The sequence below is a fragment of the Portunus trituberculatus genome, chromosome 25 (genome assembly GCF_017591435.1).
Source record: "Portunus trituberculatus isolate SZX2019 chromosome 25, ASM1759143v1, whole genome shotgun sequence".
In the NCBI taxonomy this organism is placed as follows: Eukaryota; Metazoa; Arthropoda; class Malacostraca; order Decapoda; family Portunidae; genus Portunus; species Portunus trituberculatus.
Window position 1 is genome coordinate 208,656 of NC_059279.1, and position 23,845 is coordinate 232,500.

Below are 23,845 nucleotides of genomic sequence, written 5' to 3' on the forward strand. Positions count from 1 at the left end.
GGCGTGGGCGGATCCTCCTCCTCGTCAGTCTCTTTGATTACCGAAGTGAGGAGCTGATGTTTTCCGATGGACCTGGGCTTGAGGGAGTCCTTGGGTTTAGTTGTGAGTACTGCTGGTGGTGAAGGCGATGAGGAATGTTGCTGAGATTGTACTTCTTCTTCACTTACCTCCGGTTGCTTCTTTGCTGGCGCAGGAGTCTTCACTGTTCCCTTCGCCTCCACCTGCGATGTCTTCTTCTTGGGCGGTTCCTGATGCTCCTTCCCCGTGAACTCTGCGTGTTGCTCCTCATCCTTCGGCTTCTTGTCCTGTGGCAGTTTCAAGGTTGCCTCCCCGTGAACCTTTGCAGGAATGGTTTTCTCAGCCTCAACCTGCGACTTTTTCTTCACCAAAGGTTCCTGATGCTCTTTGCCCGTGAATTCTGCATGGGGCTCTTCATCTTTAGGCTTCTTATCCTGCGGCTTTTTCAGAGTCGCCTCTGCATGGACCTTTGCGGGAATGGTCTTCTCTGCCTCCACCTCTGACTTCTTCTTCTGGATTGGCTCCTGATGTGCTAACCCAGTGAACTCGGCGTGAGGTTCCTCATCTTTAAGTTTTTTATCTTGTGGGGGCTTCAGGGTCGCCTCCCCATGAACAGGCTTCGAGTCCTCCTTGTCCTTACTTTTGACGGATGTTGTGGATTCTTTCCTGTCTTTGGCGGCCTTTGACTGTTCCGGCTTTGATTCCTCAATAGGTTTCTTAGTTTCTGGTTTAGACTTTTCAGCAGGTTTTTTAGGCTCTGGCTTTCCTTCTTCAGGTTTCTTAGGTTCTGGTTTCTTTGCCTCTTCAGGTTTCTTTGCTTCTTCAGGTTTCTTAGGTTCTGGTTTCTTTGCCTCTTCAGGTTTCTTTGCTTCTTCAGGTTTCTTAGGTTCTGGTTTCTCTTCCTCAGCAGGTTTTTCCTCCTCAGGTTTCTTAGGCTCTGGTTTTGGCTCTTCAGGTTTCTTAGGTTCCGGTTTCGGCTCTTCAATAGGTTTCTTAAGTTTTGGTGGCTCAACCTTTGGCTCTTCTCTCCTTCGAGGATGCGAGGGCTTCTGTTGTTTCTTCTTTCCCGTGATGAACTCACTTAGAAGGTCTGCCATGATGTCCACAGGCTCGTCGTCAGAGTCTTCCTGTGGTTCGTATGTCCGAGTGGGTGTGGTTGGAGCTTTGAGTTTGGGCTTCTCTGGTGGGGCATCGTCATCCATTCCTTTCGAGGATTTTCTTGCGGCTTCCATCTTCGGTTCAGGTTCTTTCGTCTTGGTGCCCGTTTTCTTTTCCTCGACGGTCTCTTTCTTCTCCGTGACAGAGGTTTTCTTCTTCGGTTCCTCAGGTTTCTTTTGAGGCTCTGGTTTTGCCTTAGTCTCTTCTATCTTATTCTCCACTACTTTTTCTTCTACTCTTGATGTCTTTCTCTTTACATCCTCCTTTCTCTTTTCCTCAATGGTTTCTTTCTTCTCTTCCGTTTTCTTTTCCACTCTCTCCTCTATTATTTCCTCCTCCATGCGTATCTTGGAGTCCTTTGTCTTTTGATCCTTCTTCTCCTCTTCCTTAGTTTCAGTTACCGTTTCTTCCTCCTCTACGCGCTAAAAGTCGAGGGAAGAAGGGAAAGGAGGAAGGGATGAAATATTTGTAAAGGTTTAAACTTAATCTATACCTGTACCAATGGTGTGTCTCGTCCCAGCGCTGGTTAATGGGAGCAGAGAGTGTGACTGTAACACGTGAGAGGAGGGATAACTTCTTTAGAGCATATACATAATGAAGTTCATCCATCTAATATTACGAAAAAGAAGTCATAATTCAGCTGCAATTCTGGATTTAAAAAATGATGATAAAATAAAGATCTTGAAACTTCATGGGCATTTAATATCACGTGAAATACAAAACATGAATTAGCTGCAGTTTGTAATGATGTTGATTTGAAAATGAGGTGAAAATAGCCGTCTCGAGGATTCCAAAGTAGCATTACAGTCACACCTCGCAGTCCTACCTGTCCCTGCCTACTACCTACCTGCCGGGCCGAGAACACACCAGGTACCATGAGCAACTTACGGTACTCTCCCTTCAGGAGAGCGTCACTGCGGCACATTTCAGTCAGATTACTGAGAAATGTGCCGCGTGATGACTCCTTAAGGCAACACACAAGGAGGGAGGTGAGATTTAGTTTAAAGGGATGGACATTTGATTTTTCACGTCACACTAGTTTTAAGGTGTTCGAATTAGACAGGTGGTGTGACGCTAGCTTTAGTCATGTCTGTGCTGGGACGCATCACACCCAAATTTAATGACTTTTAAGGAGGGGGACAATGTAAACCTTTTGTTTATAAACGTGCAGGATAACAGACGAGTTCCGTTCACCATAACTACGCCAAGTTTCTTTCTATAGTTTCTCTGAAGCAGTAAGATCTTTTTGAAGATTAGAAGTGAAACAAAAGGATAAAAAGAATACATGAAACATGAAAGCGTCGACATAAATATTGTATTTGAGGATGGCTTGTAGATTTAACTGAGAACGAATGATTCTTAAATAATTTACGTTTAGCATCATACTTATAAGACAATATAGTCGCTGCTAAGTTATGGTAAACGAAACACTGGGGATAAACACTAAATTTGGAATGTTTCTTACTTCTGTCTGTTCACCTGATAGATAAACTAAGCTCTCCACAAATTAAAGGAGCTTCCCCTTGAATGCTCACTACTGACACAAGGATGATAAAAAATGGGGCAACGATCCTCTAATAATGAAATCTTGGGATATACGGGTTCGCATTTTTATTATCTTTCTTTGTCAATTATATTTGCAATATGCCAATAGTTTTATGACCAAGTAACAATCAAATTCATATTTTCTGTAACTTGCCCATGACATCCACTTTGTTTAGTGTTTACGCTCAACCTCTGTTCCTCCGATCTCCTTAGAACTAATCATCTGTCAGGTTTCGGTAGCAGGAGATTGCCAGAGGACTTATGATTGAAGGAAAACTTGTGGAAAAGAGGACTTGTTACAGGATTTTAGGCAGTGACTGTACTAATGAAATGATAATAAAGTTGTGATGTAAGAAAAACCATGAGGATTGAAAAGTGAAAGAAGACGGAGTGTATCCACCAAGGTGAACCAGACAGAACACAGATATGGTGGAGGATGCTGACAAGACTTCGTAAACATCTTTAACATCACAATATTAAGGTACTGTAAAAAGGGAACACTAATGCTAGTATCACATTTATAAACTAACACTTTTTAAGAATAACACTAACACTCACAAAATGACAAAAATAGAACTAGAAAATGAATCTATAAACACTTTAAACTCATATGTCAAAAGTGCTTTTAAAATTCAGACAATGACAAAAATAAGGACACAAAAATTAGATTACGGACACTTGAATTCTTGACTAACATTTGGACATTTATAAAGACACGGAGTAAGGGACGTAACAGTGACAGGGAGGGAGGAATGCATAACTCACACTCCAGTAAGGGAAGAAGGGACACACACATGCGTACTTTACCAATAATAACACTTCCGCCATGACGATGCAGTGCAATTTAAAGGGAACACTTTAAGACAAGGAGGACATGAGGAATCTGCACTTTAGGAGACTTACAAGAGGGGAGGAAAGTCAAAGGGAGGGGCATATTTACCAAACCAGGATCCTTTTATCGCTTACCTGTAAAAAAGAAGCAGAGAACAAAGGGAATTAGATCTTTTAGTCAGGAAGGGAGTGTTATGAAAATACCTCACTTGCAAGTTTTCTTTTTTTTTTTTTTTTTTGAGCATATTCATCCAAGAGCGTGATTGGTTATGTTGTGTTAGGTGGGTGTGAGTGGGTGTTTATGAGGCACTCTGGTAGTTCGTCTGTGTGTCCGATTAGCATTACATTACGTCTGGTTTAGTGTGATACCAAGCGAAAATGGAAGTTCTTTTTTATTAGTCTTTAGTTCGTGAGTGAGTGAGTGTCATCAACTGAGGAGTGAGTGTAACAATACAAGAATGTGAGGTAATGTAAAAACTATACATTATTTTTCATACATTTTAGTTGGTAACGTAGTAAAGTGCGTGATAAAGTAAGGGATGAGTGTGGCAATACAGTAATACCAAGGAAAGTGAAAGTGGAATGATACTTAGGAATGACTGAGGTGAATGGATGGAAAGGGATTGATAAAAGTAACGTGAGGGTGGAACGAATGAAAGGCAAAGCAAATAAAGATAAGGGAGGGAAGGGAAGGGAATTAAAACATACTTCAAAGGAATGGGTGAAGGGAGATAAAGGGAGGTGATGGGGGAGGGGCCGTACAGTAGATGTGTGGTGCTGGAATTGGTTGTGAATGGTGACTTGTGGTGGTGGTGGTAGTGATAGTGGTCGTGGTGGAGGTTGTGGTGGTGGTGGTAATGGTGGTAGTGGTGGTGGTGGTAGTGTGAGTGGTCTGTTAAAACAATCCGTCTACTTCGTTATTTCGTTGCATTCCGGTGAAACTATAAAACGAAAGAAGCGTCGAAGATTTAGTTTTTCCATTTTTTCCCCTTGTTCTTTTCTTGGTCGGGCGAATGGCAGCACAAGCGAAAACATAAAAATAAAAAATGAAAGAGAAACAGGCAAATCATAAGGTCGTCTGTTTCCAGTGAATGATAAACGTCCAGAAAAAAAAAGTGGCGCATTATCTGCCGTCAAAAAAGCGAAAATCAAGGAAAAATAAACCAAGAAATCAAATAAAAAAACAGCTGTAGTGGAAGAGCAACAGAGGCAGCCGGAAGAAACAGGTGCACTCTTTGAAATGAGTTGAAGCAGCAGGAAGTATTTTAGCGAGGTAGCAAGTGGCGGGGCTATAAATAAGGTGCGTCGTGGCGTCAGCTCGTTACTCTGTCTCCCACCTTCTTCGTGATAAGGCTGGTCTTCCTTTTCTCTTCCACCTTCTTCTTCTCTTCCTCAATCTTCTTTTTCTCCTCTACCTTCTTCTTTTCCTCTACTTTCTTCTTCTCTTCCTCTACCTTCTTCTTTTCCTCTACTTTCTTCTTTTCTTCCTCAATTTTCTTCTTTTCCTCTACCTTTTTCTTCTCTTCAACCTTCTTCTTCTCTACCTCAATCTTTTTCTTTTCCTCTACTTTCTTCTTCTCTTCTTCCACCTTTTTCTTCTCTTCAATTTTCTTTTCTCTTCCACTTTCTTCTTTTCCTCCTCAACCTTTTTCTTCTCTTCTACTTTCTTCTTCTCTTCCTCCTGCTTCTTTTTCTCTTCTACTTTCTTCTTTTCTTCTTCCTGTTTCTTTTTCTCTTCTACTTTCTTCTTTTCTTCCTCCTGTTTTTCTTCTCTTCTACTTTCTTTACTTCCTCCTGTTTCTTCTTTTCTTCTTGTTTCTTCTTCTCTTCTACTTTCTTTTTCTCCTCCTCCTGTTTCTTCTTTTCTTCGACTTTCTTCTTCTCTTCTTCCTGTTTCTTCTTTTCTTCTTGTTTCTTTTTCTCTTCTACTTTCTTTTTCTCCTCCTCTTTCTTCTTTTTCTCTTCTTCTTTCTTCTTTTTCGTCTTTTCATCTTCCGTTTCTTCCATTGAGACATCTTCCTCTGATTCCTCCTCCTCCTCTTTCTTTTCCATTACAGTTTCATCGCTTTCCTCCTCCTCCTCCTCCTCCTCCTCCTCCTCTTCTTCCTCTTCTGATTCTTCTTCCTCTTCCTCCTGGTTATGCAATTGTACCATTATGTTGATGCTCACAGTGACAAAAATACAAAAATACGAAAAAATTGTTTCTTTCTTTCGTTTAGAAAAGTTTTAACGTGTTTTGTTTAGATGTACGATTATGTATTTTGGGGAATGTAATTTTGTATGTAGAATTTGGAAAATTATGTGAAAATCTGAACGCTATGTGAACTGGATTTCTTCTGTAATTGGAAATGAGTATAATTTGAAAGAAGTTTGATCAAGAGTATTTAGACATTCTTTTGTGGGAGTTTTCATGGAAGGGGAAAGTTTTGATGTAGAAAGTTCATAATAAATCTATAATTTAATGTTTTTCTTTTATTTTAGGTTATGCTTTTGGTTGATTTGGTTTGTATTTGGAGATGTTCAGATTAATTGTTTATCTTACTGATCAGTATCGTATTATGTAACTTTTAATTTGGGCTTAAGGACACAGGTGGGGTGACACAGAGGATCACGAGTTATTTAACCACAGGTGTGGGTCTTTAGCTTCACAGGTTTAACAGGAAACGTAAAACAAATCTGATGCATCGTGTTCTTTGGATGATTGGTCTGGTGGCACTGTATTCAAGGTATGTTTGGATTTATAAAGTTGTTATGTTCTTGTTTTTTTTTTATACTAGTTTGACTACATTTTTTAATAAAACGATCTTTAAAAAATGCAATGTTTAAGTTATTTTTCCTATTTTACTTATTATTTGATTTATTATTTATTGACATATATCATCTGGCCAATGAGAAATGAAAAAAAAAAAAAAACTCTTACTCATTTTTCCACGGCATTATTTACCTATATAAGAATCCACAAATAACGAAAAAGCCACTTGTATTAAGATGCATCAGACTCACTTTCGTAGTTTCATGTCTTTGCACGACCTCAACTCTTCCTCTTCCTTCACTCACTCGTAAGACTCAAGAACCAACACTAAGGAGCTCCAATATATTCACAGCAAGGCGTCATTTTCTTTATCACCGCCAGCAACACTGATGACTAAGAGTTGCCAAGTTTACGTGAGTTATTAAGAAATTTGAAATAATTTGTTTTTTGTCTCCATACGTACTGTGAGCCCAGAAAGAAAAGGAGAGTGTGAGGTCAGTTTCATTTATTTACTCCTTTATTTTTATCATCGTGCATTAGGGAGTTTGCAACATTCTACTTCGGGGGATGAGGTCATATTGAGGGGAACAGCGGGTAGATGGGGAAAGAAACCAATGGTGATCAGTTTTATGGGGAAATATTTAGGTGGTATTTTAAGAAACTTTAACATTTACGACTTTCACTCCAACAAGTAACATAAACTAGTAGTACTCTCACCTCTGACTTATTTATATATTTTTACATTTAACTACATGAAGAACTATTAGCATATCTAAGCTACTTTACGGTATCAAAACTTAAGACTGATCAAGGCATAAAAAAATCAAGAAAAATATGAAAACTGACAAGATATTTTGAGGTCAATTCAAAAGCAATGTGTTGGCAGACCTTACCTTCTTCTATTGATGGGGCGACACAGGATGCAGAGAGAGGGAGAGAGAGAAAAAAGGAGATATACTATTAGTGAAATGTCACCATTCAAACAACATTATATTACTCCTATTATTGCTTCTTCTCATGTTCTCTATCGTATTGTTTTTGTGTCTATCCTGTCTGATTTCATATTGTCATTCCATATTATCATTAATCTCTGAAAAAAGTCTGAAAAATAGTTGCAAAATATTACTTCCTAAGCCAAAATGATTAATGAAAATATGACTTGTAATAGACTCTTAACAAATCTAGAATGACTATAGAAGTTTCTCATCAAATGATCCTTTTTTTTTAAGTTTTCCGTAATCTATTTTTCCTCCATTTCAAACTATAATTCATAACGCTTCTTTCAATTCCTTCCTCCATCCCTTCCCTCAGTGTTATATTTCACACCTGTTTCCTTCTATACTTCCATTTCACATTGCTCAACTTCATTTTTGTTTCTTTCTATCCTTTCCTTCGCCATTGTTTTGCTTATCTACTTCACATCTGCTTTCTTCTATGATTTTCCTTTATCCCTTCTTCTTCCCCTCTACCTCTTACCTATTCCAATACAGTCTTATCCCTTTCCCCATCTCTTTTCCTCGCCGCCTTTTTCCCTTATCTCTTCTAGTCTAGCAGTCTTACCCGTTCCTCAGTCTCTTATCCTCGCTTCATTCGCCTCTTACCTCTTCCAGCATAATTTCCGTGAGCTCCACCGTGTTGGATGTTGTTTCTCCCTTCTCGTTCTTAGCCACGAGTTTGTAGCTGCCGCAGTCAGTCTTCTCCGCCCTGATCATCTCCATCTGCACCACGTACTTGCCCTCACCCTCCTGCGAAACGTGACGGTAATGTAAACAACGAGAGATTATATTCCGGTTACTGGATTGATAGAATGAGATCTTTATTCACTTTGACCATATTCATTCCTTCAATCTCCAGCATATCCATTACGTTTTCCATATTTACTTTCACTTATAAGAAGTTTTCCTATCACCTTTATTTCATTGTACAGTATTTCTATCACTTCTACAAAATCTTTCAGGCTTGTATTCGTAAGTGATTTGGGATTTTTCATTTGTTGTTATTTCGTAAAGGTACAACTCAGATTTTCATGGATGCTTTTCCTTATGATAATGCAGAATTCTTGTTGAAGTATCATTAAAATAAGGAAAAATTTTAATATCTAGAAGAGCTAAAATAAGATGACGAAACGACCTCATTATTCTCTTCTCAATCTCTCCACTCAAGTACTCATCTCTCGCACTCACTAGCCACTACTGCAACTAACCACCTTCACCACTGGCTGTTACTCACCTCGTTGATGTTGACGCAGTGGCGGGTGTCCAGTCTGACCTTGGTGGTGTCCCTGAACCAGTTGCAGGCGGGTTTGGAGGTGGACATGATGATGCACTCGATCAGGACACGCCGGTTAATGATGGAGATCACCTTGGGCTGCTTCTTGATGGTAGGCGCCACTGGGAAAAGAAGCAAGATTAGGACCAAGACGCGCAGATTATAGTCAGATGTAGAAATTACTGTTGTGGTGGATATGATTTTTATTTTTTTTTTTTTGCTTTTTGTTTAGTGTTGTGGTGGATATTTTTTTTTCTCTTTTTCTTCTTTCGTTTACCCTAAAGGAGTTGCTTTTATGAGGACTTAGGAAAAATCTGTATTGTCTCCTATACCATCAAGATCAATGGCAAGGGACGACAGAGAATTAGATACGAAATAGGGAAAGAATGAAGGAAAAAAGACAGAGAATTAGACGAAGAGATAAGAAGTAGGGAAGGAATAAGGGCAAAAAAAAAAAAAAACAGACGAAGAGATAATATGAAGAGATAAGAAGGAAAGGCAAAAGACTGAGAACCAAAATACAGATATAAGAAATTTGCTGAAGTATGCAGGAGATATCAACGCTCTAGATAAAAAAAAAAAATAACAATCCAAAGATAATAACTACATGATAATCGAGACGAATATTAACGAATGTACACATGAAATAAAAACAATTAAATTAATACAAGAATATTTTGAAAGTCATTGTAATTTCGTTTCCTGTTTCTCTTCTTTTTCTTTATGTTTTTGTTTCCTGCTCACCTTCAATGTTGAGGTTGAGATTGGCGTTGAGTTCCCCAAATTCGTTCTTAATGTTACACTTGTACACGCCTCCATCAGTGGGCTGCGGCTTCTGCAGGGGTGGAAGAAAACGACATGTAGGACACCAAGCCAGTCAATCACCACAGGAGCGGGGGGAGACTGTGCTGATCTGTGACGCAAGGTCTGACTGTGTTTGAGTCTGAATACAAGATGCGACCGTGAGGAAAGACAGTCGTTTTGAAGTGAAAGTGATTGGAATTGGAATGAACTCGTTGCTTTATGAAATACTGCAATGAAATTACTCGTACGAATGAGCAATTTGTTTGATTTAATCATATAATGTCTTTATTTACCCAATGTGTCTCTTTTTTGGGAGGGGGCGCTGAAGATGTGGAAGAAGAAGAGGAAGAGGAAGAAGAGTGAAATGGCCTTGGAATATATCATGGTTTGTTGGTGAGTGAGTATTAAGTGCAACAGCTTGTGTTTGTTTAATTCATAATCTACCTTGTGTGAGTGAGTATAGTACATATTTAGTTGTGGCATCATCGTATCTCTTTTCTCTTGGGATTGGATGGCAAAGGGTTGTGTCAGTTGTACTTGGAGTTGTGTTACGGTTGAGTTACAAGATGTGGGTTGTGGACCACTAGTACGGGCGGTTATGAAGGTGGCGGCGACGGTGAAGCACTGCTTGTTGAGGTGAAGTGTTTAGTGGGTGTCGCACTCAACTAGTGGAAAATTATCGGAACCCAAAGAGACGTGAGGGGGAGTATGAGGTACAGGCGACCGTGAGGTTGCTGCTTTGGAAGTGGAATGTGTTTAGTGAATCTCGGGCTATGCTAATGGATCGTTATCTTGTAACCCAAGGACGTGAAGAAGAAAATGAGAAGCGTCTCGTAAGTGGAAGGCGAGGAGGCTGTGCATGTGGCGGTCTCAGTGCCTCGCAGTAGCCTGAAGCCTCGGCCTGCCCGAAACTTTCTCATTGCCTTCAGCGGCAACACCTCTCGCAGGGTGTTAGTGTCGTGGGGTCTAGACTGGCGGCTGAAACGAAATACCATTATCACCACCGTGAGTGTCAAGAATAAGCACAGCGTAAGCCAGGCACAGTTTAAGGAAGCGGAAACGAGCAAGCAGCAGCAGCAGCAGCAGCAGGAGCCGCAGCCAGACAGCAGCAGGAGGGAAAAGAGGCAGACAGCGGCAGCGGAGGTTGTAAGGCGCGGGAGGCGAGGAGCTGCAGAGGGAGGAGTAGAGTGCCGATGTTACCCGCAGGACCAGACGGATGCGGTACAGCTCCTCCTTCTCGAGCGTGACAGTGGCAGTGACCCGCGAAGCGTCCAGCTGCTTGCCATTCTTGCTCCAGGTGGAGGTGGGCTTGGGGTCAGCGCGCACCAGTGCCTCCATCAACACTCGTCCCGCCTTCTCCTCGAACTTGATGGTTGGCTTCTCCACGAACACCGGCGCCTGGCCCTTCGGCTCCGGCTCGGCCTCGATGTTCAGATTCACATTGGCGGTGGCCTCCCCGAAGTGGTTCATCGCTATGCACTTGTACTTCCCGGCGTCATCGGCACACGGGTCCTGAGTCGGTAACAAGTCAGCGGGGACTCCGGCAGGATGTCAGGGGTCGAGGGAGGGCAGGGTGTGTGACAGGGAGAAGAGAGAGAGAGAGAGAGAGAGAGAGAGAGAGAGAGAGAGAGAGAGAGAGAGAGAGAGAGAGAGAGAGAGAGAGAGAGAGAGAGAGAGAGAGAGAGAGAGAGAGAGAGAGAGAGAGAGAGAGAGAGAGAGAGAGAGAGAGAGAGAGAGAGAGAGAGAGAGAGAGAGAGAGAGAGAGAGAAAGTGCAGCATGAGGAATAGTGGACAGGGGTGATGTCCATATCAGCGGACACCTTGGGGTCTGTGGGAGGGCGTGGGAGGGTGAAGGAGGGAACAACAGCGCCTGAAGCAGACCGGATACACCTATGGCGCCTTCAGGAGCGAGTCTTGACCCTGACGCAGCCACACAGGGAGAGGCAGAAAGGGGCGTGAGGGGCAGGGCGGGAAGGGCTGGAAGGGAGGGCAGTGCATGCAGATGTACAACTACTTCCATTCAGAGGCCAGAAAAAGCCTTCACTAAATCAGGCTGACAAGCTGAAGTTGACAATCCATTCGTTAACCTTTGGCAATTCAGAATGACTACTGTACTGCAAGTCACGGCGGCCCAGTGAAGGAAGCCCAATGACAGACGCACACACAGACACACAGAGACAGGAGAAGGGCAGGGCGAGGCGGCAGCAGGTTCCTTCAACTCTTCTTGGTTAAATTTATGTTGATTTAGAGATATTCTGAGGGTGACTTGGACATGACGTGCTTCGCCTCCCAATCACGTCACTCGTCAAGCTAAACAAGATCAGATGAGTCAGTGAATCTATTTTTTCGTATCACTAAGTGAGTCTTTAACTGTCCGTGTCAAAGAGTTGCTAGTGAAGTCCGTTTAGATTACCATTTTAAAGTGCAGGTTCAGGTAGAGTCAGTGAGTGAGTTCAGTATTACATCTGGTGAGTCACTTCAGTACTCGTCACTTTACACAGGGGAGGCGAGGCTGAGTCCGTCACCTTCAGAATACCGCGAGGATCCTGTGGTTTTTATGTAGTATTTTTTTATTTATCGTGGATCAGAATTTTCAGTCATAGTGGAGAACCTGTGGAGATTATGTGTCATTCCTGAGGATCTGAAAGTAGGAACGGATGAGCATTCCTTACTGTAACACTAGGAAGGGGAAGAGGAAGAAGAGGATGAGGAACTACTAGCTGTGTGGGGAAGATCGTGGCGTGTGCATCTGTACAGGTGTGGACAAGAGGTACTAAGAGGTATTTCTAATTATAAAAAAAGTAAGTCACTGGAAAAAAGAGACAACAGTTTAAAAAGGAAGGACTGACTAATATCTGTCTGGGATGTGACAATGCATGGTGTCCGTGTCTCTATCCTCGGCACACTCCAAGAATGACAACTTAAATACTTTGACGATAACTGCGATCTTTCCTGTTAATCCGTAACTTTTTACATCATTCTTAGAGCGAGGGAAGAAAACAGAGATGGAATAACTTGCAGAACAACTCCTACGGCCTCTCACACGGAGGGTGACCCACTAAACATGCGTCCAAGCCAAACACCGCTCGATGGCCCTCATTCCCAACACGGCCGTCATTCCATGCAGACGAGGCGCTCCCCAGGTCGGGTATTCCAGACCTGTATGCAACCTTCATTTCCAGAACACAGGGAGTCTTAGGAGCTACGGAAGGAGAGGCGGTGCAGCGAGGCTCTTACCTTCACGATACACGAGTACTCAAACATCTCGGAGCTGACTTTGTGTTCCCTCACGACCAGACGCTTTCCTGCGACCACCAGCACGCCGTTCTTGAACCACTCCACTGTGGGCTGTGGCTTGGCCTTACAACGAACCTGTAGGGACGAACGAGGCACTGTCACACCACACACCCGCAGGACACAAACGGGGCAGCATATACCACGGGTCAAGGGATGGCTATGGGACGAACACGAGGACGTACCTTCATGGTGATCATAGTGCCCGTTTCGTTAGGGATGATTGAGGGTTTGTCCAGGAAGGTGGGAGCGAATCCTTCCGGTACGATCTTGCCCTCTGCAAAGTGTGAAAGGCGTGAGAGTGACACGTTCCCCTTGGATGCACCTCCAGGCTGCTACACGTAACACTACGCCGCTACACCTCGCACCTCCACCGCTGAGGGACAAGACACCACCACCAACACTAACACGAGACATTGCAATTCCAAACTCTCTAAACACGAGCAAGATGACCAACAGTCCAACGTGTCCCTGGAATGTCCCACCACTGGGCATGGTGGTGACGAGGCCTCACAAGGCTTCACAGGATTTTACACGACTTTACTTGACTCCACTCTCCTACAAAACCACTGTCCTAGGTTCCACTGGGTTTATCTCTCCTACCACTCTCCACTCTTCCTACGTTTAAGTCTCCTATGGTTTTACTGCCCTAGGATTCACTCTCCGTCACGTCACTCTCCTAGACTAAGCACTACACTATTCTACACTACAGGCTTGTCCCTGCAGCTTGCTTCGTTCTTCTTCTTCACTCAAAAAACGGCACAAAAAGATCCTCCGGCGAGCTGACTAACCGCGGGTGAGATCTTCGCGAAAAAAAACACGCGATCTCACAAAAAAGACATCTAGTAATTTCTCCTCATTTATTTATTTATCCCGCTATTCCAGACTATTTATTGCACGCTACCCTAGAGAAAACACACAAAAAGTACCGAGGAACTTGCAACACCCGAAATAGGAGACAGAAAACGACGAGCTGGCGAAAACGGACATCGGACGGCGCGAGAAGTACTAGTAAAGAAAAGAAACAACATCTTAATAGTAGTTTTAATCCATACATTACCTTTAGATACCGTTTTCCAGAAGGTGTCGGACGTTTGCCACCTGTACACGCCAAGGAGTCCCTGTAGCTAAACCTAAAGAAAGTTGGTCTTGTCCTAAGGTTATGTGGGAGGGTTAAGGTTTGTTGACTTTAAGACTTTAAGACCAATTGAAGCTTCTGTTTAATGCTCTCTAATGTTCTGAAGGTTTTAAAAAGGGAAACTTATAAACAGGGCAAATCAAAAAGGGTCTTAATGAATACTAGAATTAAGTTTTTTTTTTTTTGTTGGGGACATTTAAGTTTTCATTCTCAATAACACACGTAAATTCAAATGTAGGAGAATTAAGTTATATTTTTTTCTCTATCTCTAGAATTGTTACATTTTTTTTCTCTCTAGCTCTATTACAACAGCGTTTATTGCAATATGAAAGAACCCTGCAGGAAGGCAAGTTATCTGCATAGCTTCTTTTTTTTCTCTCTCTCTTTTGGTTGGTTACACTACTGGGAAAAAGAATCAGCAGACAGACCTACACACTTACGAACACATGGACATTTCTACGGACAGACGGACACACACTGGGGAACACACACAGAACTGGACTTTTTAAGGGTTTTCAGACGGACACAAGGACAATCCGCCTGTCCGTTCTACAGGAGGAGAGGGACAAGGACAGCCACACGGACACGCACACAGACAGACTGAGGGATGAATCAAGGACAGCCCTACGGAGAGACACGGACAAGGACAGACTGACGAGGACAAGGACAAGTTCACAAGGACAATAAAAGGAGTCGTGGGGAAAGACGAGAACAAGGACGGACAGGACAAAGACAAAATCACGGACAGACAGGACTAGACGCACGTGGGGTAGTTTTGACGGACACAGGGAGGGACGGACAGAACAAGGACAGGCGAGTAAGGACAAGGACAACAGCCCGGCCCAAGCCACGCCCCTCAACACTCGTTGCTGTTACGGCACACAAGAAGCAAACGAAACAAAAAAAAAAAAAATAAATAAATAAAAAAATAAAAAAATAAATAAAACAAAGACCTCATAAAACTTGGAAAACAAGCGACGTCACCACCAACAACACCATCAACTCATATAAAAAGCGTCAAACAACCAAAATAACGACAGGAAAAAAAAATATATATAATATAACAACGCTAATAAATAAGAACAATAAAAAACAACCTTCGTAAGCAAAATACACAAAGAACAACAGAACCATAAAATCTAAAAAAAGCAACTTATGGAAAACTAAACAAATCGAAACACACTATTAATAAAAAAGACGAAAAAAAACAAACAATGAATGAATATGCCAAAAATATGTATTAGTCTGAAATGGAAGCATAAAATAATAATAGCAACAATAACAATAAGTGTAATAATAATAAGGACAAGAATAATAATAATGGTAGTAATTAATAATAGTAATGAGTAAAATTGGTTTAATCTTCGTCCTTTTGAGAGGAGGAAAAAAAGAATGCTTGAGAAAAAAAAACTGAGGAAGCAGTAGGGAAGTGCCAAGGGCAATGGACGGACGCGAGACAAGGACACTCACAGGGACCAGGAATCACGGACGAGGACAATGGACAGCTACGGACAGAGCACCAGGAGAGACAGGGACAGGGCTAAGGAGTGATGGACGGACATTCTTCACTAAGGACACGGACAGGCACTGGTAGAGGACAAGGACAGTGCACATGGACACTCACGGACTCACGGACCAGGAGAGCAGGACACACTGACGAGGACAGTGACCAAGGGAAGAAAGTGACATGTTCACAAGGACAGTAAGTGGATATGAGTAATGCCACGGACAATGATGAATATGAACAGCAACACGGACGAGGACAATGACGGACAAAGACAAGGACAGGACGGACAAGGTCAAAGACAATGACGGACAACACGGTAACGAGGACAGGACGGACAAGAACGGACACAGGACGGACAAGGACGAGGACAGTGATGGACAATACAGTGACAAGGACAGGACGGACAAGGACGGACACGGGACGGACAAGAACAAGGACAATGCCATGAATGGACAAGCAGGTGAACAATGATGAGAATACGGATGTGACACGGACAAGGACAAGAGGAAAGTGACTGAATAATGGACAACTACACGAGGACAGTTAAATAAGTCGGTTATTAGGAAAGTACCAAGGACACGGACACGCATAGGCAGTGACGAGGACAGGACCACAGTCGAGCGAGGACAACGGACAGTGATAATGGATGCGAGGACAAGACAGTGACAGGAATATAGAAAATAAAAAACAAGACAGTGACAAGACAAGAAGTTTTCTCAAGCACTCAGACGAAAGACAGTGAGACGAGGACAGTGACACAGGGAGGATGATGACGAGGACGAGGAGGAGAAGGAAGAGGTCGAGGAGGGGAACGAGGACAGGCGGGCACGGGGGAAACAAAACAAACAATATTACAAACAAGACGAAGGAACGAAAAAGGGGAAAAAACAGAGACGGACACAAGAAAAAATAAAGAAGACGGAAACAAGAGAAAGATGCAGGAAAAAACAAAACTACAGAATCATACAATAGTAAAAGATGGTGAAAGATCTATAGACAGAGAGACAGTAATAGACAGACAGATAGATAGACTGAGATAGATCAACAGGAATAATCGTAATATAGAGAAGACTAATGGAAAATAAATAAAGGAGAACCAAACGAACGAACCAGCGGTCTCGAGACAAACCCAAAGCCAGGATTGTACTCACTCTCGAAGTTCAGCGAAATGTTAGCGTTCGAGTCTCCGTGTGGGTTGAAGGCATTGCACCTCCACTGGCCACCATCCGACGCCTCCGGCTTAGAGATGACTATAGACACTATGTACGTGTCGCGCTCACAGATCTTCTTGTACATGGAAATACGACCCTGTTCCTTGATGGTCTGTGGGGAGACATTGGGGAGAAGAAGAGGAGCAGGTGAGACGTGAGTACAGGGAGAGGAATGTAGGGAGATGATGCAAAGAAAGATGGTGAAAGATCTATAGACAGAGAGACAGTAATAGACAGACAGATAGACAGATAGAGGATCAACATCAACAGATCTGGACATAAGGGAGAAAAATAGAGAAGGTTGGTGTGGGGAATTGAGTGTATCGAGATAAGAGCAGAGAGATAAACATGAAGAAATCTGGTGTACGCTAGGAAAAAAAAAAGAGGAAATAAGGGAGGTTAGTGTGGGAGTTGAATGTAAGAGAGGACAGTGTGAAGATGATAAAGGAACAAGTAATAAGGGTAGAATATCAACTGACTGGACACTGGGAAGAAAAAGGAAGACAAAAGAATACCACAGGTAGACGAAAAAAACAACAACGAAGGGAAGTGAATATTGAGTATTGGAAAAAGATAAACCAACACAAAAGAAAAGAGTACAAGACATCACATAATCTGGATATTGCAAGGCTGTTTGTGATAAGCTATACTAAAATACGAGTAAAATAGTAAAAGTGAAAACTAATCTCTTCTCAGTAATCGTGACTGGCAAGGAAGGAGAAAATACTATGCAAGATTGAGAATTTGTAATGTATTTTGATCAGAAAGTACTATAGGAGTTAACAATAAACTACTGTAGATTAACACAGACGAGAGAGAGAGAGAGAGAGAGAGAGAGAGAGAGAGAGAGAGAGAGAGAGAGAGAGAGAGAGAGAGAGAGAGAGAGAGAGAGAGAGAGAGAGAGAGAGAGAGAGAGAGAGAGAGAGAGAGAGAGAGAGAGAGAGAGAGAGAGAGAAAGGAAAGACTGAAGAAGAAAATGATACACCACAACAGAGAGAAATATAACATCTAAAATAACAAGAACACCAATATGAATAACAAAAACAAAAATAACAACACCAATAATCACAAGAGCAAAGAAGAGACCATTACCAATACAAAAAAAAAAAATGACGAAAGACTTTTAAACAATCAAGCTCAAAATCAAAACGAAGCAAAAGAAAATAGAAAAATCAGAAAGGAAAACCCAAGACACTGATGAAAAGGGACTCCAAAACAGGACCCTTTAAGACTCTTACCTCCGTGCCCTTGAACCAGGTGATCTCAGGCTCCGGGTTCGCCTCCAGCACACACTCCATGACCAACTTGTCTCCCTCCTGACGGATCACTGGCTTCTTGGGGAATCTTGGGGCCCTTGCGTCCGGTACCCTGCAGAAGGCCATGGAGGAGGTAGGTGTTAATACTTCTTAGAATAGCTGGATTTGTGGGATTTATGATAGGATAAGAAGGAAAAGGATGAAAAGGAGTAGGAAAGGAAGGAGTAGTAACATAATTGAGAATGGTGTTAGAGAAAGAGGAGGAGGAGGAGGAGGAGGAGGAGGAGGAGGAAAAGTAGTAGTAGTAGTAGTAGTAGTAGTAGTAGTAGTAGTAGTAGTAGTATTGGTAGTAGGATGAGAAGAATAGAAAAAAAAGAGAAAAGATAAAAGAACAAAAAAATAACGCGAAAGAAGAGAAAAAAGAGAAACACAAACAGAACGAAACGAAAAAAAAAAAAACAGAAAGGACTCGAAATCAGACATACAACTCACTTTGGCTTATCATCTTCAGTCTTGCCCTCGAAGTTGAGGTTCATGGTAGCCACGCCCTCGCCGATCTTGTTGCTGGCAATGGCCTTGTACTCGCCCTCGTCCGAGTTGGTGACGGACGAAATGGTCATGGACACGAGATAGTTAACCTTGCCGTCCTTCTCTACCTTCATCACGTGGCGAGAGTCTTCACGTACCTTCTTCCCCTTGAATTCCCTGGAGGAAGGAGAAGGTGGTGGTGGTGGTGGTGATGGTGAGGTCTAGTTGTATGTGTGTTTGGTGTACTGATTTGTTGTCTGATTAACCTCTTGAGCACCATGACGCGTTTCCATTTTCAATCTGTTTACTATTTGTTGATTTTATACAATTTCAGAAACGTACACCCTTACTAATGTCAATAAAATGGTCTAATCGTACACAAATTTCAAGGTAAAGATGTCATAGTATTGAAGTGATTAACTGATTTGCTGACTGACTGACTGACTGACTGACTGACTGACTGACTGATTGACTAACTGATTAGCTGCCTGACAAACAAACTAACTGACTGACTAACAGAGAAACTTAATAAAAAAAACCTCCATCACTCAACACCAAAACCTCTAATTCCAAACAAGCCAATTCCCCCTTCACTCCCTCACCATCTCCCTCTTTGCCCTACTCACCACACAACCGTCGGGACAGGATCACCAACACATTTGCAGGAGAATATCACGCTGTTTCCGTCATCGCTCTGCCTAATGCTGGGGCGCTCCGTGAAGGTGGGTTTCATTCCGTCCTTCTTGGGCAGTGTCGTATCATCAGCTGTGAGCATCATAAAGGAACCTGGAGGCGCCGCAGGAGCAGCAGGAGGCGCAGGAGGTGGTGGTGGTGGAGGAGGAGGAGGAAGGAGAGGAGCAGGAGAAGGACGGGGAGGAGGAAGGACATTTTGGGTTAATTACACTGAGACAAAGACAGTACATGGCGCAATGATGTATGTGATGTGAGAGAGCAAGAAAGAGAACGAGAGCAAGAACGAGAGCGAGAGAGAGAGAGAGAGAGAGAGAGAGAGAGAGAGAGAGAGAGAGAGAGAGAGAGAGAGAATACATGATGCTGGTGAAAGATGCAGATGTTATCAAACCATCAATTCGTGAGATGTTACCGCCACCTAGCCAAGTTTTTCCCTCACGCCTGCCACTCCTGTTTCATCAGAGGGACCAGAGAGCAGCCCAGAGGAACACCGGGATTGTGGACATGCAAGTGAAAAGGGGATTGATTCTAGTTGCCTTTTTAACTGGGGTAATTTGGCGTCGTGAGAAGACCAAGTGTTGTTTTGTCTTAGTCAGTTATGTTAGGTGTGAAGTTCGGATAACTTAGTGATGGGGTTTGTATAATTTGTTTTTCCTTGTTTGGTTTCCTCTGGTATGCGATTGTTCATGTCTTTCAGCTCCGAAAATAATGAAAAAAAGGATAATTACCAAAAAAATCTACAGAATAAATGAATTGAACAAAAAAAAAAAAAAAAAAATTGCTTAGAAAAATTAAGAAAAAATAAGAAAAAAATAAGAACCTCAATAAGAACCTGAGAAATGAATACAGTGACAATGAATAAAAGAATAATCATAATATAAAAAGAACACAAAATCAATGTAATTTACAGAAAAAATTACACGATATATAAATAAATGAATTAAGAAGAAAAAAAAAACGGAAGGAAAACTGTGAAAAAGATAAGAACAGTGAGAATCAAAAGCATAATAGCAAAGACAAAGAGAAAAGTAGAAAAAATTAACACGAAATGAACGAAAAAAAACCGAAACAGAATCGAATCAAATTAAATAAAATGTCAAGAAAGTGTAAATTGTTTGTGTGCGCATAAAAGGAGACGTTGCTTTGTCATCACCTCAAAAAACAAAAGACGATCAAATATTTCCGCTCTGTAGGATTGAACGTCTTCCGCGATTCGTGTGATTTTTTGTTTTTTTAAATATTTTGTTATTCCATTTGTTATTGTTCTGTTATCCTTGAAATGTCCGTGTCTAATTAGTATTTCCTTAATCTATTCTGTCTTTCTTTATGGTCTAGTCTTAAAATCTTACCTGGTTTAGAAAATAGAGAAGTTACATGTCGTTTTCTTTTGTTTATGCTAGGTAAAGAAAACGGTGAGTTAGTGTCAGAGGTTATTTTGGGTGTTATTGATGTTATTTTGTGGTGAGTGATTGAATTCCGCGCAGTGCAGGACCAACACAGCGGGGAGGAGGTGAAGGAGGGCAGCGGCTTGCCACCTTGAGGAAGAACAGCCCAGGAAGGTGAAGCGTTACTGCTGCTTTGAGTGAGATGCTCTAGTGACGCCATGAGAGGAAAGGGGGGACGACACGAACACACACACACACACACACACACACACACACACACACACACACACACACACACACACACACACACACACACACACACACACACACATACACCATAACTATTTAACTAAGCAGATATTTTAAGTTTGTCTTGGAATGAACACTTCTTTCACTCTGGACACTCACACAGGCAGAAGAGATGAGGTGGTAGGATACAGGACACAGGAGGTAGTATGGTATTGCATTGGACACAGTAGGACATGGTAGGACACGGAAGGACATACATAGGCAACAATATTTATCCTACTTATTTTTGTCTTCCTTTAACTAAATTTCAATGGAGGACAGAGTTTAGTGAATCTTTTGAGGATTATTGACTATAGACAAGACTATAATATTGATCTTTTTGTCAAGTTGTTATCCTTATCTATTCATTAAAACTAGAACTACGAAGAGAGTGAAGTATTCAAAGTTACAAGATTTCTAATAGTTACAAACAGTTGTCTCAATCTAAGCCAGTCTATAGTCTAAATAATTAATAGGTTAAGCAAAAAAAAGTACTAATGTTTAACCAGTAACTGAAACATGATTTTTAAAAGACGAGAAGCCATAATCACAGAAGCTTAATTAGAAAAAAAAAAATAATAAAATACACGAGTTTACCCGAGAAAAAAAAAAGTTACAAGTAAACGAGAAATGGTTTAAGTCCGCTCGTGGGTAAATATCAGAAAGTTACTGCAATTCATGAGGTGAAGGACTTAATGCAAGGAACGGTGTCTGTCTGAGAGAGCAAGGATACCGCGATAGACGAGAGTAGGAAGGCTACCAAAGAATGCCACAAACCAAACGATTCTTGTTAACATCCCGCAGTGAAAGAAATGTTGACTTTTTAAGAAAATATTTACTTTACCGCAATAGCACGAGGGAAAAAAGAGAAAGAGAGAGAGGCAAAGTACTTTACAGTGAGGCATGGACGAAGGGATACAATAAAGGGGAGAGAAAAGTTGAGTAAGTAGATTTAAGCGAGACCAGTGATTGAAAGTTACTGAAGGAGCGAAGCTTGAAGAATAGAACGAGATAATTTGAAAAAGAGGGAAATTTACAGACTTCAAGAAAAGAGACAAACTGTAGATTCAGAACATGAAAAATAAATACATTTCGGTCTGACAAACTGGAAAAAAAGACAGGTTTTCGACGTAATCTACTATTTATCCGGTAGCTGAAAGAGAAAAAAAAAGTTAAAAAGAGAAGAAAAGAAGGAAGGGAATAATAAGAAAAAAAAGAAAGAAAATCATGATATAAAAGATCTGAAGAGGAGAAAAATATGGAGAACGAAGAAAAGGAGAGATGAGAGAAAAAATGAGGTAACAGAGAAAAAAGAAAGCGAAGAGAAAGAAGGAGAGAGGAGAGAAAGAAAGTGGAAATGAAGAAAGTAGTATCCCCGGCTCTAGTGTTTTCCAAAGGCAAAAGAGAAGAAAAGACAGAAGAGACAGAAGGTTGGTGAAGGAGAGGGAGGAGCAGTGGGACAGAAGAACTCACTGTCAAAGTTCAGACTAATGGAGGCGCTGCTCTCCCCGAGTTCGTTCTTGGCCGTCACTTTGTATTTGCCGGCGTCTTCCACAGTCACGTTCATCAGCGGCATCGTTACGTAGTATGACTTCTCATCCTTCTCGATGATCACCTGTGCGGGAGGAGGAGGAGGAGAGCGGTCAGGTTTGCAGGGTGGTCCAGATTTGCCTCATCAGGTGTGAGTGTGAAACTGGCTTGACAAGTCAGTGAGGCAGAATGAGGCCAAGTGGAATGACATACAGGTGAAGAGTTTCAAAACCCATTTAGGTGATTTAAGGAATGTGGAGGAATGCAACTGTGTGCGTTGGTTGGCGTAAATTGCATAGGTGATGGGAAGGAAGGTAAGCGATGGACAGGTGTGCAGCGTGACGTCACAAGTCCTCCAGGTGATACAAAGTTATAAGTTGCCAGCCTTCACCTGCCAGGAGCTCTTAGGAGGGCGCGTCACCTGGTGGCCATGTGTACTGACAGCCATCACCACCTGAGGACACGTGGCACTAGGTGGTGAGGTAGCGCGCCGTGACAGGTGACAGATGTTTGACGGCGCCGCATCGGGCTGTCACCTGTGTATTGATAGGTGAAGTGTGTAGGGCGCGGCAAGCAGGTGTGTGGTGCGGGTGTGCTTTGATTGCAGGTGTGTTATGATTTCAGGAAGACAAGCGAGGGTTTGCCTGGCTGTGATTGGCGCCAGGTGAGCTGTGTATTTACTGGGAACTCTCGGGGCGGTGTAAACAGCGAGGTGGTGAGAGGGCACAGGTGAGGCTGCGGCGTAGTGCATGCCACACGCCAAGTACCCCACAACCACACCACACCACCGTCACCATCACAAGGGGCTTCCTTTATTCTTTCCCTGAGTATTCATTATGTATTCCTATGCACCCTAGCACGCGGCGACTTCCAAGACCTCCATTATAGTCGCGGTCAGAAGTCGAGCAATATTCTGCATTTACTTCTAATGTACTTTATATTTCCCTCTAATCTGATCTCGCGACATTAATAACTTGAAGAGACTGCCAGGTGTGTGATTGGTGTATTTTTACAGCTTTTTTATTTTCTTATGCACAAACTAAAGAAATAAAGGAATACTGACAAACCGGAGGAATTGACGTACCATTGACATAACAGAGGAACTAAGAGCGAAGAAAAGCACAAAATAATAGAAATGAGAGAATATTACTCGTTTGTTCACTAAAGAAAATAAAAACTGAACAAAAACACTAAATAAAAATGAAAAGAAGGAATTACCCGAGTTTTGTTCTAGATCAAATAAAATGGAAGAAAAACACTAAACAGTAGAAATAACAAGAGAATATTACCATACTTTTCTTCACGAGAAGAAATGAAATCGAGGAAAAAGAAAAGAAAAAAAACTCAGCTGAATAGTAGAAATGAGAGAACATTACATGACTTTTAACCAACATAAGAAAAGACAATCACGCGAGTTCTGTCCACGAGTCAATACACAAACAGTTTTGGACGCTCACCTTGCACCGGGCGGACTCTTGCACCTTGACTCCATCTCGGTACCAGGTGATGGTCGGTTTAGGATCAGCAATAACGCGGCATTCGAACTTGATGTGCTTCCCTCCATCCTCTTGCTTGATCACGGGTTTCTTAGCGAAGGTTGGCGCCAGACCGTCGATTTGTCTGCAGGAGGCGAGAAGAGACT

The 23,845-nt window shown here is 42.1% G+C and overlaps 1 protein-coding gene across 1 annotated transcript in view; it reads right to left on the bottom strand.

The window, feature by feature from the left end:
• The window catches only part of LOC123508687 (twitchin-like), a 166,660-nt gene that overhangs the window by 110,638 nt on the left and 32,177 nt on the right, over positions 1-23,845 (bottom strand). The window contains 13 exon segments of the mRNA XM_045262547.1: positions 7,198-7,203; positions 7,906-8,049; positions 8,534-8,694; positions 9,317-9,407; positions 10,577-10,888; positions 12,614-12,748; positions 12,856-12,947; positions 16,467-16,638; positions 17,765-17,894; positions 18,275-18,487; positions 18,937-19,096; positions 22,147-22,288; positions 23,661-23,823. Of these exon segments, the coding sequence (XP_045118482.1) occupies positions 7,198-7,203; positions 7,906-8,049; positions 8,534-8,694; positions 9,317-9,407; positions 10,577-10,888; positions 12,614-12,748; positions 12,856-12,947; positions 16,467-16,638; positions 17,765-17,894; positions 18,275-18,487; positions 18,937-19,096; positions 22,147-22,288; positions 23,661-23,823 (1,921 nt within the window).